General features: G+C 49.4%; 1 protein-coding gene across 1 annotated transcript in view; it reads left to right on the top strand.

Moving 5' to 3' along the window:
* Positions 1-18,223, top strand: part of CCDC22 (coiled-coil domain containing 22) — a 32,427-nt gene that overhangs the window by 12,602 nt on the left and 1,602 nt on the right. Inside the window, exons 3-16 of the mRNA XM_007529424.3 lie at positions 4,247-4,379; positions 5,915-6,021; positions 6,157-6,223; positions 6,342-6,520; positions 14,042-14,242; positions 14,771-14,830; positions 14,936-15,055; positions 15,977-16,096; positions 16,196-16,312; positions 16,451-16,552; positions 16,652-16,759; positions 17,033-17,128; positions 17,254-17,313; positions 17,420-17,494. Of these exons, the coding sequence (XP_007529486.1) occupies positions 4,247-4,379; positions 5,915-6,021; positions 6,157-6,223; positions 6,342-6,520; positions 14,042-14,242; positions 14,771-14,830; positions 14,936-15,055; positions 15,977-16,096; positions 16,196-16,312; positions 16,451-16,552; positions 16,652-16,759; positions 17,033-17,128; positions 17,254-17,313; positions 17,420-17,494 (1,545 nt within the window). The remainder of the gene's footprint in view (positions 1-4,246; positions 4,380-5,914; positions 6,022-6,156; positions 6,224-6,341; positions 6,521-14,041; positions 14,243-14,770; positions 14,831-14,935; positions 15,056-15,976; positions 16,097-16,195; positions 16,313-16,450; positions 16,553-16,651; positions 16,760-17,032; positions 17,129-17,253; positions 17,314-17,419; positions 17,495-18,223) is intronic.

The following is an 18,223-nucleotide window of genomic DNA, read 5'->3' as shown; positions in this document are numbered from 1 at the left end:
TGAGGCCCCAGAGGTCTCAGGTTCAATCCTCAGCACCACCATAAGCCAGAATTGAGCAATAATCTGGTAAAATAAACAACTGTTTAAGAAATGATATTAGGGGAACATTACATCTCATTTCCCAGTAAACCTTTAAACAATTTTTTTTTTAAAAAGATGTACTTGTTAATGGTGGAGAGAGAGAGAGAACTAACCACAGCATCACTCTGGCACGTGAGATGCTGGGAATTGAACTTGAAACCTGATGCTTGAGAGTCCAGTGCCTTATTCACTGCACCATCTCCTAGCCCTGGACAGCTTTGAAGCTAAAAGAAAAAGAAAAGAAAGTAAAAGAACAGGGTTGGCAAATAGCTCACCTGGTTAGTGCACCTGCTTTGCCAAGCTATTCACCCAGGTGTGAACCTGTCCCCCACAGCACTGGTGGAAGCATCAGTGCTCTAATGTCTTCCCTTCTCATCTCTCTCTCAATATTTTAAAAATCATTTATTTATTTATTTATTATTGGATAGAAACAGAGAAATTGAGAGGGAGGAGGAGATAGGGAATGAGACAGAGAGACACCTGCAGCCAAGCTTCACCACTCGTGAAGCTTTCCCCCTGCAGCTGGGGACCAGGGGCTTGAACATGGGACCTTGCACACTTAATATGAGTGCTTAACCAGGTACGCCACTGCCTGGCCTCCTAAAATATTGTATTTATTTATCTTAATGAGAGAAAGAGTAAGCGAGAGACCAGAGCACTGTTCAGCTCTAGCTTCTAGTGTTGCTAGAGATTGAACCCTGGACCTTGGGACTTCAGTCTTTTGCACAACCACTCTGCAATTTCCCTGCCTTCTACTTTTTTTTTTTTTTTTTTTTTTTTTTACCAGAGCCCTGCTCAGTTCTGGATTATAGTGGTGCTGGTATAGAACCTGGGACTTTCCTCTCTCCGTTGTTACCGGTCATCTCTATCAGGAACAACACAGTAGACCCCTATGTGGGCCCCCGTAGGACCTTCCCCTCAACCTGGATCAATAACGGTAGAGAGTGTTCCATCCTCTGAAGGGAGGCTGGACAACATACTCTATGCTCCGCCTGAGGAAGATGGGTCAATACTGGGGCAGTTTGGAATGTTCCTACTTGTGACCACAGAATGTGAGCTCAGATCTAGAGGGATGCAGAGGTCACATAGGCTCCTTAGCTGAATATGGGCCCCAGATCATATCAAATCGATGGGGTTTTTAAAAAAAAATTTTTTAAAGAATTTATTTATTAATGAGAAAGATAGGAGCAGAGAGAGAAAGAACCAGACATTACTCTGGTACATGTGCTGCCAGGAATTGAACTTAGGACCTCATGCTTGAGAGTCCAATGCCTTATCCATTATACCACCTCCTGGACCACTCGATGGGGTTTATAGTCAACAATATTTATACCCCCTTCCCATATTAGGGAGCTATTCTCTTCCCTGATCCAGCTTTCTGATCCTTTTTCCAGCCGTGACATCATCTCCCTAGACAATAACTTGGAGATCTACCTGCATATCAGATTTCAGGCTCAGGGGAAAAAAGAAAAAGAAAAAAAATTAGTATAGCCACAGGCCCATTGGAATATAACTAAAATATGCCTACTAGCTATCTGCAAAATGGAGGACCCCTCTCCAACTCTTCATCTGCACTTTTCCAGCCTCTAGGTCCATGATTGGTCAACAGTTTGTTTGGCTTGTATGTTAACTCTCTTTTCAACCACCAGGTTCCAGATGCTAGCATGATGCCAACCAGACTTCCCTGGACAGACGACCCCACCAATGTATCCTGGAGCTCTGCTTCTCCACTAGGGAAAGAGAGAGACAGACTGGGAGTATGGATTGACCTGTCAATGCCCATGTTCAGCGGGGAAACAATTACAGAAGCCAGACCTTCCACTTTCTGCATCCCACAATGACCTTGGGTCCATACTCCCAGAGGGTTAAAGAATAGGAAAGCTATCAGGGGAGGGGATGGAATACGGAGTTCTGGTGGTGGGAATTGTGTGGAGTTGTACCCCTCTTATCCTATGGTTTAGTCAAAGTTTCCTTTTTATAAATAAAACATTTAAAAAGAAAACACCAAAAAAAAAAAAAGAACCTGGGACTTTGGAGCCTCAGGCATGAGAGTCTGTTTGCATAACCATTATACTGTCTCCTCCACTCCCTTGTACTATGTTCTAAAGATTTTTAAAAATCATTTATTTACTCAGGAGAGAGAGAGATCAGAGTATCAAAGTGCCAGGGATCAAACGCAGCACCTCATGCTTGAGGGTCCAATACCTTAAATCCATTTCTCTAGCTCCCAAGTCATTAGAGACAAACTTCTTAATGCTCTTGACCTTGGCCATTCATCAGGTGCTGCAAACAGGCTGCAGGTGGCTATGGCCCTTTTGTCACATGGCCATCATTCCTTCTTCATCTTGGAAGTGAGGACTCAGTACAATCAGCTGTGTCTCTCTTACAAACAAGGGCACTTTCTTGTGAACTTACTGTTCTTTCCCCTACCATTCTCTTACATTGCTGGTCATGTTTGCTCCCTTAGCTTTAAGACAGTCTTAGTATCTCAGGGAGATCCTGCTCTGCCTCTAGTCTCAGCTCACCACTACTCTCACTTTTGCTTCTTATTTATATTCTTTTTTAATTTTTTTTATTTATAAAAAGGAAACATTGACTAAACCATAGGATAAGAGGGGTACAACGCCACACAATTCCCACCACCAGAATTCTGTATCCCATCCCCTCCCCTGGTAGCTTTCCTATTCTTTATCCCTCTGGGAGTATGGACCCAAGGTCATTGTGGGATGCAGAAAGTGGAAGGTCTGGCTTCTGTCATTGCTTCCCCACTGAACATGGGCATTGACAGGTCGATCCATACTCGCAGCCTGTCTCTCTCTTTCCCTAGTGGGAAGGACTCTGGGGAAGCAGAGCTCCAGGACACATTGGTGGGGTTTGTCTGTCCAGGGGAGTCTGGTCGGCATCATGGTAGCATCTGGAACCTGGTGGTTGAAAAGAGAGTTAACATACAAAGCCAAACAAATTGTTGACCAATCATGGACCTAAAGGCTGGAATAGTGTAGATGAAGAGTTGCGGGGGTCTCCGTTTTGTAGCTAGCTAGTAGGCATATTTTAGTTACATTCCAGTGGGCCTGTGGCTATACTAGTTTTTTTTTTTTTCCCCCTGAGCCTGAAATCTGATATGCAGGTGGATCCTAATTATTGTCTGGGGAGATGATGTTGTGGTTGGAAGAAGGACCAGAAAGCTGGATCAAGGAAGAGAGTAGCTCCCAAATATGGGAAAGGGGTATCAATATTTTGATTGTCAATTTATATTCTTTTGAATGCAGAACTGCCCACTTTCTTTTTACCGCTGGGGTATGAGTCACTTCCAAAGACCAGAGCTTTCATATTTGTTGTTTCTCTTTCTTTCTTTCTTTTTTTTTTAAATTTTTTTTAAATATTTATTTTATTTATTTATTCCCTTTTGTTGCCCTTGTTGTTTTATTGTTGTAGTTATTATTGTTGTTGTCGTTGTTGGATAGGACAGAGAGAAATGGAGAGAGGAGGGGAAGACAGAGAGGAGGAAAGAAAGACAGACACCTGCAGACCTGCTTCACCGCTTGTGAAGCATCCCCCCCTGCAGTGGGGAGCCGGGGGCTCAAACTGGGGTCCTCACACCTGTCCTTGCACTTTGCACTACGTGTGCTTAACCCAGTGTGCTACTGCCCAGCCCCTTTTTTCTTTCTTTTGAGAGACAGAGAGGAAGACAGACAGAAGGAGAGACGTTTGCAGCACTGCTCCACCACTCTTTTTAAAAAAATTTTTTATTTTAAATTTATTTCTTTATTGGGGAATTAATGTTTTACATTAAACAGTAAATACAATAGTTTGTACATGCATAACATTCCCCAGTTTCCCATTTGCTCCACCACTCTTAAAGCTTCCCCCATTCCTACAGGTGGGGACCAGGGACTTGAACCTGGGTCCTCACACATGGTAACCAGTGCACTCTATTGCGTTTGCCACTGTCTGCCTACCCCTTCATCTTAGTCTCGCTGTCAGTTACACTGAGGAATCACTCCATGGCTTTCCCTAGAGGCCTTTGGGAGACACAAGGGGATTTAGAGGGTTGCGGTTGGTGAGAGAGTAGGAGAATTTGTGGGCTAGGTCCAGGCCTTCTGCAGCAGGAGGCTCCTGCTAGTCCAGCTGATGGGGCCCCTCCTCTTGCCATGCCCCCCCCCAGGACCTGGGATACCCACTGGAGCTTGGGTACCAGAACTTCCTCTATCCCAGTGAGCCTGACCTCCGAGACCTGCTTCTCTTCCTGGCCGAAAGGCTGCCCACGGACTCATCTGAGGATGCAGACCAGCCTGCAGGTAACTCGGGGGTCTGAGGCACTGTGGAGAGGGTGGCCTTGCTGGGCGATGGCAGGGTGGGGGGATGTATGTGTCCTTGGAGAACTGGGACTAGGAAAATGGGTGTCTGGGAAGAGGTCAGGGCTTGGGCTGTCCCAGGTGGAGAGCTGGTGTGGCAAGGGGCCCTCAGCATCACCTGCTTTTATTATAATTACTATTTTTTTTTTGCCTCCAGGGTTATTGGTGGGGCTCAATGTCTGCACCATGAATCCACTGTTCCTGGAGGCCATTTTTTCCCTTTTGTTGCCCTTGTTGTGGTTATTATTGTTGTTGTTGGATAAGACAGACAGAAATGGGGGGGGACAGAGAGTGGGAGAGAAAGATAGACACCTGCAGACCTGCATTACCGTCTGTGAAGCGACTCCCCTGCAGGTGGGAAGCCAGGGGCTTGAACCAGGATCCTTATGCTGGTCCTTGCACTTTGTGCCACGTGTGCTTAACCCGCTGCACTACCGCCTGACCCCCTATCATTACTGTTTTAATGAGACACAGAAAGAGATACACACACACACACACACACACACACACACACACACACAGAGAGAGAGAGAGAGATAAGGGAGGACCAGAGAACTGTTCAGATTCTGGTGGTACTAAGGATCGAAACTGGGGCCTCAGGGCCTCAGGAATGAAAGTCTTTTGCTTAACCACTATGCTGTTTCCCTAGCCCTGTATGCGAGTCATCCCCCCACCCCCTAATTTGCCACCAGGGTTATAACTGGGGCTCAGTGACTGCACCATTAATCCAGTGCTGCTGGTAGTCATCTTTTTCCTTTCCTCCCCCCCCTTTCTATTATATTTGGTGGGCTAGAGATTAATTGAGAGAGGAGAGGGAGAGAGAAATAAAGACACCTGCAGACCTGCTTCACCATTTGTGAAGCATTCCCTCCCCCCCCCCCCCACAGATGGGGAGTGGAGGCTCCAACCTGGATCTGTGTGTATGGTAATAGGTGCACTTAACTGGGTGCACCACGCCTGGCCCTGGTTTATCTTTCTAAACATAATTATTTATTTAATTCATTTTTGATAGGACAGAGAGAAATTGAGAGGAAGGGGGAGATAGGGAGGGAGAAAAAGAGAAACACCTGCCACACTGCTTTACCGCTCATGAAGCTTCTCTGCAGGTGGCGTATGGGAGCTTGAACCTGGGGCCTTGTCCAGGATTACTGTGGTCCCATTGTTCTCCATGACTATTTTCTTTTTTTGTTTTTGTTGTTGTTGGGGTTAGGGTTGACAGGCAGAGAGGGGGAGAGAGAGAGAGAGAGAGAAAGGAGAGGCACCTGCAACACTGCTGTGCTTCTTGTAACGCTTCCTCCCTGCCAGGTGGAGACCGGGTGCTTGAACCCAGGTCCTCATGCCTGGTCACACGTGTGCCACCGCTAAGTCGGCATTGAGGGGGGAGGCTCTGGGAACGTTGTCTGCTGGCCCAGGGCATGACACACTCTTGGCTTTGGGCCACGGCTGCCTTCATGATTCTCCTTCCTCACTGTTCACAGGTGACTCGGCCATCCTCCTCCGGGCCATTGGGAATCAAGTCCGGGAGCAGCTGGCAGTGCCCTGGGTTCCACCCCTCCTCCGCACTCCCAAGCTCCAGCAGCTGCAGGTGGGACAAACCCACCCACTTCTGGTGGCCTTTGCCTGTTTCTCCCTCCAACCCCATTTTGTCTTCCTAGTCCCCTGCCATGAATCCCTACCAGTCGACCTCATGCACGTGCCTCTGACTCTGTTCACTCTCCAGGGATCAGCCCCCCAGAAGCCTCTCCAAACTAGCAGGCTGGTCTTGCCGGAGCTGAGTTCCAGAGGAGGTCTGCTGAGTTGGGGGTGGGGGGGTGGGGGGACAGACTAGGGGTGCAGCATCCAGGTGGAAGGGCCCAGGGCTGGCTGACCTTTTTTTTTTTTTTTTTTTTTTGTCTCTGCCTTCAGAGTCCCGAGAGTTCCAGGGGAGTCCCCTACTGCTCCCGCCTCCTGCCCAGGTTCCCCAGCTTGCTGAGAGGGCGGCCTCGCTTCTCGAATGCCACACCGTCCAGCTCTGCCAGCATGCCCACCACGACTGCCCCGGGGATGAGGACTGGGTGCACCGGGCAGCCCGCCTCCCTGGCCAGGTACTCCCACTCCTGCAGCCCCTGGGACCCATGCTCCTCTGTCCTCCCCCTTCAATCCCCTCTCCCATTGTCACCCCTCCGGGTGCACCTCCCTGCTTCGACACCCAAAAAGAACACCGGAGTCAGAAGGCCTGTGGACCCTCAACAGACCCACACTGGCTCTACCTGACAGTTCCTCCAGGATCTGTTCCAGGACCCAAACTGGCCAACACATCCTGCCCTTGGTGCAGGTTCCTGGATCCCACACCTGCGGAGGCTAGCAGCTTGGGCATCTTCTGTTCTGTATTATTGTTGTTATTATTATTATTATTGTTCTTCTTCTTCTTATTTGGCCACAGGGTCATTGCTAGGGCTCCATGTCTATGTGGCTTCACCATTCCTGAAAGCTTTTTTAAAAAATATTTATTTATTTATTTATGTATTATTGGACAGAGGTCGAGAGAAATTGATAGGAGAGAGGCAGGTAGGGAGAGAGACAGACACTTGCAACCCTGCTTTACCACTCGTGAAGCTTCACCCCTGCAAGTGAGGACCAAGGGCTTGAACTCGGGTCCTTACCCGCTGTAATGTGTATGCTTCACTAGGTACACCACCGCCTGGCTCCTAGAAGGCTGTTTATTTAAGTAGAGGGTAAGAGAAAGAGAGAAAGGGAGAAGGAGGAGGAGGAGGAGGAGGAGGAGGAGGAGGAGGAGAGAGAGGGGAGAGGGAGAGGGAGGGAGATACCTATAGCACTGTTATACTGCTTGGGATCAGGAGCTTGAACCTGGGTCCTTGCACATGGTCACGTGTGTGTGTTCAACCAGGTGTGCCACTGCCTGGCCTGGATTCCCCACTTTCCTCCCCGTTTTCTCCTACTTTTTCTTTTCACCTCTGTGCCTCTCACTCTTCCCCTGTCTCTGCCGCTGTCCGTTTGCCTGTCTCTGCGTCTCTTTTCTGTCTCTTCTGGTCCCTGTCAGTCTCGTCTTCTGCTTCAGTTGCCGTTTTATGTTTTCCCTCCCCCTGTCACTGTCTCCCCTTTCTGCACTGTGTCATTCTTCCTCTGGGCCTGTCCCCCTTCCCTCACTGTCCCCCCGCCTCTGTCCCTTGTATCTATCATTTCTGCTTTTCCCACCTCTTCCATTCCCATTTCTCTCTCTCTTTCTCTCGTTTTCCATTTCTCTTTTTCTTGTTTAACTTATAGGCTTTTTTTTCCCTTTCAAACACACACTACAGCGGGTGTGCTCTACCCAGTGATCCCTTCATAACACCCCAGAGAGAACATTCCTTTCTAATTATTTAATTATTTATTTAAGAAAGGAGACATTAACAAAACCGTAGGATAGAAGGGGGTACAACTCCACACAGTTCCCACCACTCGGTCTCCATATCCCATCCCCTCCCCTGAGAGCTTTCCCATTCTCTGTCCCTCTGGGAGCATGGACCCAGGGTCGTTGTGGGTAGAGAGAACATTCTAATGACTTCTATGTGCTTGTCACCCACCTTCCACTATTAACATTTTATTTTATTGTAGTTTATTTTTTAAAAGAACATCCACTTCTCCAAGTAGCTTTGAAACTTTTTTTGTATTATCTTTTATTTATTATTGGATAGAGAGAGGGCCGGAAATCAAGAGTGAAGGGGATGACAGAGAGGGAGAGAGACAGAGAGACACCTGCAGCCCTGCTTCACCACTTGCAAAGCTTTCCTCCTGCAGGTGGGGACCAGGGGCTTGAACTGGATCCTATTGTAACATGTGCTGAACCAGGTGCGCCACCACCTGGTCCCTCCAAGTAGCTTTTCTGCTCTTTTCTTTTTTTCTGCGTCCAGGGTTATCTGTGGGGCTCGGTGCCTGCACTATGAATCCACTGCTCCTGGAGGCCAATTTTTCACCTTGTTGCCCTTGTTGTTATTGTTGTTGCCATTGCTGTTGTTGATGGATAGGAGAGAGAAAAGGAGAGAGGAGGGGAAGACAGAGAGGGGGGAGAGAAAGATAGACACCTGCAGACCTGCTTCACCGCTTGTGAAGCGACCCTCCAGCCTGCAGGTGGGGAGCCAGGGGCTCCTTGCGCCAGTCCTTGCACTTGGCACCATGTGTGCTTAACCTGCTGTGCTACCGCCTGGCCCTGAAAGCAGCTTTTTTTTTTAAAAAGAAAATTTATTTATTAATGGATGGAGACAGAGAGAAATTGAAAGGAGAGGGGGAAATAAGGAGAGAGACAGAGGGATACCTGCAACTCTACTTCACCCGTGAAGCTTCCCCCCTCTGCAGGTGGGACCAGGGGCTTGAACTCAGGTCCTTACAAACTGTAATGTGAGTGCTTACCCAGGTGTGCCACCACCTGACCCCTCCAAGTAGTTTTTATATTTGTTTATTTTTAATATTTATTTATTTATTTATTCCCTTTTGTTGCCCTTGTTTTTTATTGCTGTAGTTATTGTTGTTATTGATGACGTTGTTGTTGGATAGGACAGAGAGAAATGGAGAGAGGAGGGGAAGACGGAGGAGAAAGATAGACACCTGCAGACCTGCTTCACCGCCTGTGAAGTGACTCCCCTGCAGGTGGGGACCCGGGGGCTCGAACCGGGATCCTGACGCCGGTCCTTGCGCTTTCCGCTATTTGTTTATTTTTTTAATATTTTGCTTACTTACATATTTTATTGGATAGAGACAGAAGTTGAGAGGGGTAGATGAGATAGAGGAAGCTAGACAGAGACACCTGTAGCACTGCTTCACCACTCAAGAAGCTTCCTCCTTACAGATTGGGGCTAGGGCCTTGAACCTGGGTCTGTGTGCATTGTGACCTGTGCTTTCAACCAACTGTACCACCACCTGGCCCCAACTACTAGCATTTTAAAGCAAATCTCTGATAACGTGTCATTTCAGCTCTAAATACCTAAGCAAACATCTCTGAGCTAATAAGGACATTCACTTATTATTTTTTATTAATGACTCAATAGTAATTTATAAGATTATAAGATCATGAGGGCATAGTTAGTTCTACACTGCACCTGCTATGGCCCCCTCTTCTCCTCCACAGTGATAACCACCATATCTCACAAAGTCTAAAGTCTTAGCGACAACTAGGCAACTTTTCCCCTTTTTATTAGCACTGCTGAACTCTAGTTTATGGTGGTGCGTGGGGGACACTGAACCTGAGACTCTGGAGCCTCAGGCATAAGCATCTTTCTGCATAACCACTATACAATCTCCCCTGTCCTTGGCTGCCCCCCTCCCACAGTCATGTATTTCAATTCTTGTTTTAAATTATTTGTTTATTGCATAGCGGCAGAAAAATCAAGAGGGAAGACAGAGAGGGAAAGAGACAGAGAGACACTTGCAGTACCTCTTCACCTACTCTTGAAGCGTTCTCCCCTGCAGATGGGGACTGGGCCTTGAAGCCAGGTCCTTGTGCACTGTGATGTGCACACTTAACCAAGAGCGCCACCACCTGGCCCCTGTTTCAATTCTTTTTTTAAAAAAATATTTATTTCCCCTTTTTGTTGCCCTTGTTTTTCATCGTTGTTATAGTTATTGTTGTTGTTGTTGTTGATGTCGTCGTTGTTAGATAGGACAGAAATGGAGAAAGGAGGGAAGACAGAGAGGGGGAGAGAAAGACAGTCACCTGCAGACCTGCTTCACCACCTGTGAAGCGACTCCCCTGCAGGTGGGGAGCTAGGGGCTCGAACAGGGATCCTTACACAGGTCCTTGTGCTTTGCGTTTAACCCGCTGTGCTATCTCCCGACTCCCCCCTGTTTCAATTCTTTCTATTCCACAAATGAGTAAAACTACCATCTGAGAGTTGTCTTTCATGGCCTTACTCACTTCACTAAGTATAATCCCCTCCATTGCCACCCGTTCTGTCCTGGAGGGTACAGTATAGTCTTTTGTTTTTTAATTGCAGAGTGGTAATCCATTGAATATATGCCCCATAACCTCTTCCCCATAACCTCTTTCTGTAGTAGTCGTTAGGCATATATAGGCTGCTTCCACTCCTTGGCTATTGTACATAATGGTGCTATAAGCATAGGGGTGCATATATCCTTTTGAATAAGGATATTTATTTATTTATTTATTTAGCCTCCAGGATTATTGCTGGGGCTCAGTGCCTGCACTACAAATCCACTACTCCTGGAGACCATTTCCCTCCCCCCTATTTTTGTTGTCCTTGTTGTTTGCTATTGTTGGATAGGACAGAGAGAAATCAAGAGAGGAGGGAAAGACAGAGGGGGAGAGAAAGACACCTGCAGACCTGCTTCACCGCTTGTGAAGCGACTCCCCTGCAGGTGGGGAGCAGGGGGCTTGAACCGGGATCCTTCCGCCGGTCCTCATGCTTTGCGCTATGTGCGCTTAACCGCTGCGCTAATGCCCTTTTTTTTTTTTTTTTTTTAGCAAAAAGCCATGAATGATTTTTTTTTTTTTTTTACTTAGTTCGTTTGATTGATCAGACAGAGAGAGAAGCAGGGATAGGGAGAGAAAAGTGAGATACTCGAAGCATTATTTTACTGCTCATGAAGCTTCCCCACTACAGATGGAGACCTGGGGCTTGAACGTGGGCTCTTGCTCAAGGTACTAAGCAGGTAGACCACTGTTTGGACATTCACTTCTTTAAATTTTTTTTTTAATTATCTTTATTTATTGGATAGAGACAGCCAGAAATCGAGAAGGAAGGGGGTGATAGAGAAGAGAGAAAGACAGAGAGATACCTGCCACACTGCTTCCCCACTTGCAAATCTTTCCTCTTGCAAGTAGGGACCGGGGAATCAAACCCTGTGTACTGTGTACTCAACCAGGTGTGCCACCACCCAGCCCCAGGTCATTCACTTTTCTAAAAAAATATTTATTTATTCCCTTTTGTTACCCTTGTTTTATTGTTGTTGTTATTGATGTCGTCGTTGTTGGATAGGACAGAGAGAAATGGATAGAGGAGGGGAAGACAGAGGGGGAGAGAAAGATAAGACACCTGCAGACCGGCTTCACTGCTTGTGAAGTGACTCCCCTGCAGGTGGGGAGCCAGGGGCTCGAACCGGGATCATTGCACTGGTCCTTGTGCTGTCATTCACTTCTTAATGTAACCTCTGGACATTTTAATACTTAACAAAATTAACAATGTGCATCCTCTCTAGCTCTAATCTAGCACCAGGAAATCAACCAGGGCCTCAGGCTTGTGTAGTATTGCTGAGTGGCTTATTTTTTTAAATAATTTTTTTAAATATTTATTTTATTTATTTGTTCCCTTTTGTTGCCCTTGTTGTTTTATTGTTGTAGTGATTGTTGTTGTCATTGTTGGACAGGACAGAGAGAAATGGAGAGAGGAGGGGAAGACAGAGAGGGGGAGAAAAAGACAGACACCTGCAGACCTGCTTCACCCCTTGTGAAGCGACTCCCCTGCAGGTGGGGAGCCGGGGGCTCGAATCAGGATCCTTACGCTGTTATTTTTATTTTTTTTAAATACATCATCCAACATTATTGTCAGAAGAGTTTAAAAAAATTTTTTACCATCTTTATTTATTAGATAGAGACAGCTAGAAATCTCGAGAGAAGGGAGTGATAGAGAGAAAGAGAGACAGAGACCCGCAGCCCTGCTTCACCACTCACAGAGCTTTCCCCCTGCAGGTGGGGACCAGGGACTTGAACCTGGGTCCTGCACTCAACCAGGTGCGCCACCACCCAGCCCCTGACTTATTTATTATGAGCAGGGAGGGAAAGAGAGAGGAGTGAGGGAGAAACGTAGAGAACACCAAAGTGCTGCTCCACCATCCACAGAGCTTCTCCAGTGTCACCCATGGTGTTCCCATTTGGTGCCAGGGCTGTTACTCAGAGCTCTCATACACTGCAAGGGATCTGCTCCACCGTGTGGGATGTGTCCTCTTCCCCAGTCCTGATCTCTTAATAGCCTCTAACACCAAGTTCAGAGTCAGATCTGGGCCACAGAGTTAGCTCAGTAGTAGCGCACGAGACTCACATGCTTTGACAAATCGTCCCCTAATGTTTCAAAGTTGCCTCTGCTCTCTCCACAAATCCTAGTTCTCTTCCTATTTCCACTCTGCAACTCTGCCCTCTCTCAGCCCAGCACCTCTGGCTCTGGGTCTCTATTCTGTCCTCACAAGTCCTTCTGGTGTTGTCCATTTTTGCCTGGGTGGATATCTTAGGTATTTCAAAATTCCAATTTAATTTGTTCAGGCCTGGGGAGGTAGCATATAGATTCTGCAAAAGACTTTCCTACCTGAGGCACCAGAGAGCACAGGTTTAATCCTCAGCATCCCCATAAGCCAGAGCCTGCTCAGTGCCCCTATTTGAATAATAATAATAAATAATAATAACAATAATAATAATAATAATTTAGTTTATACATTGACATGAGAGAGAGAGGAAAGAAAGATCTGAAGAGAGATACCTGCATCACTATTCCACCACTCAGGAAGCTTCCTCTCTTAGGTGAGGCCAAAGGGCTTGAACCCAGGTCCTTGTGCACGGTAGGGTGTGTTCTAACAGGTATACTCCTTCCTCTCCCACCCTGGATCCCATCTTAGGCTTCTTTCTTTAATTTTTCCCCATTATTTATTTGTTTATTCCCTTTTGTTGCCCTTGTTGTTATATTGTTGTAGTTATTATTGTTGTCATCATTGTTGGATAGGACAGAGTGCAATGGAGAGGGGAGAGGAAGACAGTGGAGGAAAGATAGATACCTGCAGACCTGCTTCACCGCTTGTGAAGTGACTCCCCTGCAGGTGGCGAACCAGGGGCTCGAACTGGGATCCTTATGCTGGTTCTTGCGCTTTGTGCCACGTGCGCTTAACCCGCTGCGCTACTGCCCGACTCCCCTTAGGCTTCTTTCATTTTTCTTCCTTCCTTCCTTCCTTCCTTCCTTCCTTCCTTCCTTCCTTCCTTCTTTCCTTCCTTCCTTCCTTCCTTCCTTCCTTCCTTCCTTCCTTCTTTCCTTCCTTCCTTCCTTTCTTTTTCTTTTTGATTTCAGGGTTATTGCTGGGGCTCAGTGCCAGTACTACGAATCCACTGCTTCTGGCAGCCATTTCTTCCCATTTTATTGGATGGACAGAGAGAAATTGAGAGAGGAGGGAGAGATAGGGAGAGAGGAAGATAGACACTTGTAGACTTGCTTTGCTGCTTGTGAAGTGTCCCCCTAGCTGGTGGGGAGCAGGGGGATCGAACCTGGATCCTTGCTCGGGTCCTTGTGCTTAGTACTGTGTGTGCTTAACTGGATGCACCACCTCCTAACACTTAGGCTTCTTTCCCACACTCTCTTCCGGTGTGGGAGCAAGTAGGTGGAGAAGCATAACCAAGCAGGGAGCTCAGATTCCCATTCTTGGTGACCTCCCAGATAAGTGGGTAAGAGAATAAGAGCAGTGTGTGTGTGTGTGTGTGTGTGTGTGTGTGTGTGTGTGTGTGTGTGTAAGGGAGTGGTCCCCTATGATGAAGAGAGGCCAGAAGCTAAGCATGACTGCGTAGTAGCACCTCACCACCCCTGCTTCCCAGAGAAGGCAGGGCCACCCCATCACCTGTTCGCCCCGCCCCTTCTTTCCAGGAAGATGCTCGGGCACAGCGACAGCGGCTACACAAGCACCTGGCAGAGCAGCTGCACCAGACCTGGGCCCACCTGGGGCCTCCGGCTCCGGCCTGTGACCTGGGAGAACAGCTGCAGGCCTGGGGCGCTGGGACCAGGACCGGGGCCAGGGCCACCAAGGGCTCCCGCTTCACGCATTCCGAGAAGTTCACCTTCCAGCCGGTGGGTGGGCCTGTATGTACCAGAAGGGAAGGGAACATGTTGGTCAAAGGCCGGGGCAGGCTCCATGGGCCAATACTACCCTTCACCCCCTATGTGGGGTGCCCTAGCTCCAACTGGAGTGTGTGTGTGTGTGTGTGTGTGTGTGTGTGTGTGTGGTGATCCCCAGACAGATGCCCCAAAGTTCAGGGCCTTCAGTGGAGCAAAGCCAGAGGGGGCAGGGAGAGCCTCAGAAGGTTGGGGGTGTTCTTTCCACAAATCCTAGTTCTCTCCAGCTGGTTCCTCAGGGCTTATCATCTGTCTTTGGATATGCACCCCAGAGGGGCCTTCATGCCCTTCATAAGCAGGTAGGGCTTTAGTGATGGGGAAAGTAGGCAGGCCAGGGCCGAGGAGCTCCCTGCACACATGCACGCTAGTCTGCCCTTATAGAGAATTCTCTCAGAGAGTGTGAGGGTGGGTGATGGGAAGGTTCTTGGGGGCTGGGTCATGAGGGGTACCACCAGGGCTTCAACCCCTCCAACCCTTCCTTAGGAGCCCAAGGCCCAGACTGCCCAGGCATCAGATGTGCCAGCCTCCCAGAGACCCCAACAGGTGAGCAGAACATGGGGAGGGGGCCAGTCAGTGTCTGGGGCCCTGGCCTGTCAGTTGGACTGGACACCCCATCGCTCCCACCCCAATTGGCTCCTACCCCCCCAGGACATGTTGGCGGCTCAAGAACAGGAGCTTGAGTCTCTTCGGGAGCAGCTGGAGGGAGTGAACCACAACATCGAAGAGGTGGAAGCTGACATGAAGACGCTGGGCCTCAGCCTTGTGCAGGTGGGGCAGGGGGCTCGGGTCATGACTTGGGCCCTGGGAACTGAAAGAGGCTTGAGGGGGTGGCCCAGGAGGTGGTGCAGTGGAGAAAGCACTGGACTCTGAATTGTGAGGTCCCAGGTTCGATCCCTGACATCACATGTGCCAGAGTGAAGCTCTCTTGCATCCTCCTCCCTCTCTACCCCATTAATAAGTAGATAAATATTTGAAAACAGAGACTTGCAAGGGATCAGAGATATACTCTGTATAGACCTATAGATGTCAGGGTGGTTCATGGTGTGGGTGTTGAGGGCCATGGTGCCCTCAAGGGTTCAGGAGAATCAGTCAGGGTAAGTGGAGGATATAGGGCCCAGGACTTGGTGGACCTGTAGGGCTTAGGGATATGTATGGATATTTGAGAATTTGGGGGGCTGTGTCTCTTCTTTCTAGGGGGAGTCATTGTAGAAGCCCAGGGGCCTGTGGAAACCCACTGCTTCTTGGTCTCTGTCCCTCTCCGGCGTGGGGGATAGGATCTATAAAGGGCTGGATGGTGGTTCATCCAATAGAGAGCACATGTTCCCATCACAAGGACCTGGGTTCAAGCCCCTGGTCCCCACCTGCGGGGGGCCGGTAAGCTTCACAAGTGGTGGAGCAGTGTTACAGAAGGTGTCCTTCTCAGTCTCTCACCCTCTATCAGAAAAAAAAAAAAAAAACGCCACCAGGAGTCACAGAGTTATCATGTAGTCACCAAGCCTTGGCATTATATAACCCTAGTCACAAAATGAAAGCAAAAAGTAAAAGGACCCACAGGGGTCAGAGAACTAAGTTTGTCATCTGTGAGAGCTCTGGGTAGGCTAGCCCTTTTCAGATTCATTGTGTGTGTATGGGGGTATTGTGTGTGCCTGGACGTCCCCACTGACTGGGTGTGGGCTCCTGGGCTGTCAGGTGGAGACTGAGTGCCAGCAGAGTGAGCTCAGCACAGCGGAGCGGGAGCAGACCTTACGCCTGAAGAGCAGGGCAGTGGAGCTGTTGCCTGATGGGCTGGCCAACCTCACCAAGCTGCAGGTAGGGCTGGTGCTGGACTGCCACAGGGGCTCTGGGAGCCAGAAGCACTCAGCCTGAGTGACAGCTCCCCCTCCCCAACACCCCACTTCCCCCTCTCAGGTGGTCGTAGAGAGCAGCGCCCAACGGATCATTCACTTGGCTGGGCAGTGGGAGAAGCACCGGGTCCCACTCCTGGCTGAGTACCGGCACCTCCGGAGGCTCCAGGATTGCAGAGAGGTAGGTTGGTGGAATGGGGGTGATGGTGGGCCCCAAGCTATGGGGTTTGGCAGGTTTAGGCCCTCCCTGGGGTAAGGGAGGGGGCAGGGGACAAGCCTGTGCTCTGTTCTCTGCCCTCTGCCCATGGGGCCATGGCAGCTGGAATCTTCTCGACGGCTGGCCGAGATCCAGGAATTGCACCAGAGTGTCCGGTTGGCTGCTGAGGAGGCCCGCAGGAAGGAGGAGGTCTACAAGCAGCTGGTAAGGCAGCGATGGGGCGGGAAGGAGCACTTTGATGGCGTGGGGTCAGCAGGCTGGGGACCCCCATGGGGTCCGATTGCTCATTCTGTCCCTGAATAGGTGTCTGAGCTGGAGACCTTGCCCAAAGATGTGTCCCGCCTGGCTTACACCCAGCGCATCTTGGAGATCGTGGGCAACATTCGCAAACAGAAGGAAGAGATCACCAAGGTACTGCTCTGTGGCAGCTGTGGAGGGCAGGTCCTGTGCACAGATGTGGCCCGGGGGGGGGGGGGTGGCCAGGAGCAGGCCAGGCAAGGACCACCCATCTGCTGGCAGGCCACATCCTGATAGAGAACAGTCCCCAGGTCATTTACCCTACCCCCACCCGCCCCTTGGGCCCCATCTACATGTGAATGAGTCTGCATGTGAGCACTCTGTTGGCCAGCTCCCCTGCCCTGGACTGAAGACCACCCCCCCACCCCTACCCCTATTCTTTGCCAGATCTTGTCTGACACAAAGGACCTGCAAAAGGAGATCAACTCCCTCTCGGGGAAGCTGGACCGAACATTTGCGGTGACGGATGAGCTGGTGTTCAAGGTGTGAGGTGGAGAATGGGAGGACTGGGCCCAGAGCACGGGCTCTGCTTTGTGGAGGCGGATGATGATGTGGGGGGGGGGGGCAGCACACTTATGCCCATGAGCTGCCTCCCTCTGTCCGGTCAGGATGCCAAGAAAGATGACGCTGTTCGGAAAGCCTACAAGTACCTAGCTGCCTTGCATGAGGTAAGGGTAGAGGCTTGGCCCCAGACAGTGGGGCGGGGGGGGGGGGGTAGGGGGGTGATGGGCTTGGGGTGGTGGTGTGAGCCTTCTGCTGTCTCCACCTCCCCAGAACTGTAGCCAGCTCATTCAGACCATCGAGGACACAGGCACCATCATGCGGGAGGTTCGAGACCTTGAGGAGCAGGTGAGGTCCAGCGGCGGGAGGGAAGAGCAAGACAGGCCTGTTTTGACTGATGAGATGATATTGAGAGTGACCGGAGTACCACATCCAATCAGAAGCTATGGCTGGAGGCCTGGCCCTGCCTTCCCCATTATAGTTGCATGTGTGAATTGGAACAGGCTGATGGCCTACTCTAACCCTCCCCCTGCTGCTTCTGCTGCTTCCTCCTCCTCCTCTTCCTCTTCCTTTTTTTTAAAAAAAATTTTAATATTTATTTAATTTCCCTTTTGTTGCCCTTGTTGTTTTATTATTGTTGTTGTAGTTATTGTTGTTATTGATGTCGTCGTTGTTAGGACAGAGAAAAATGGAGAGAGTAGGGGAAGACAGGGGGAAGAGAAAGGCACCTGCAGACCTGCTTCACCGCTTGTGAAGTGACTCCCCTGCAGGTGGGGAGGCGGGGGCTCGAACCGGGATCCTTCCACCTGTCCTTGCGCTTTGCGCCACGTGCTCTTAACCCGCTGCGCCACCGCCCGACTCCCCTCTTCTTCCCTCTTTCTGTTTTCTCCCCTTCCACCTTTTTTAATTGCCACAAGGGTTGTCGCTGGGGCTCAGTGCCTGCACAATGAATCCACCATTCCCAGTGACCTTTGTGTTTCCTTTTTTTTTTTTTAATTTGATAGGACAGTGAGAAATTGAGAGAAGTGGGAGAGACAGAGAGAGACAGAGAGAAACCTGCAGTACTTGCTTCACTGC

This window comes from Erinaceus europaeus, chromosome X, assembly GCF_950295315.1.
Source record: "Erinaceus europaeus chromosome X, mEriEur2.1, whole genome shotgun sequence".
NCBI classification, from domain to species: domain Eukaryota; kingdom Metazoa; phylum Chordata; class Mammalia; order Eulipotyphla; family Erinaceidae; genus Erinaceus; species Erinaceus europaeus.
This window is presented reverse-complemented; position numbering and strand designations above follow the sequence as displayed.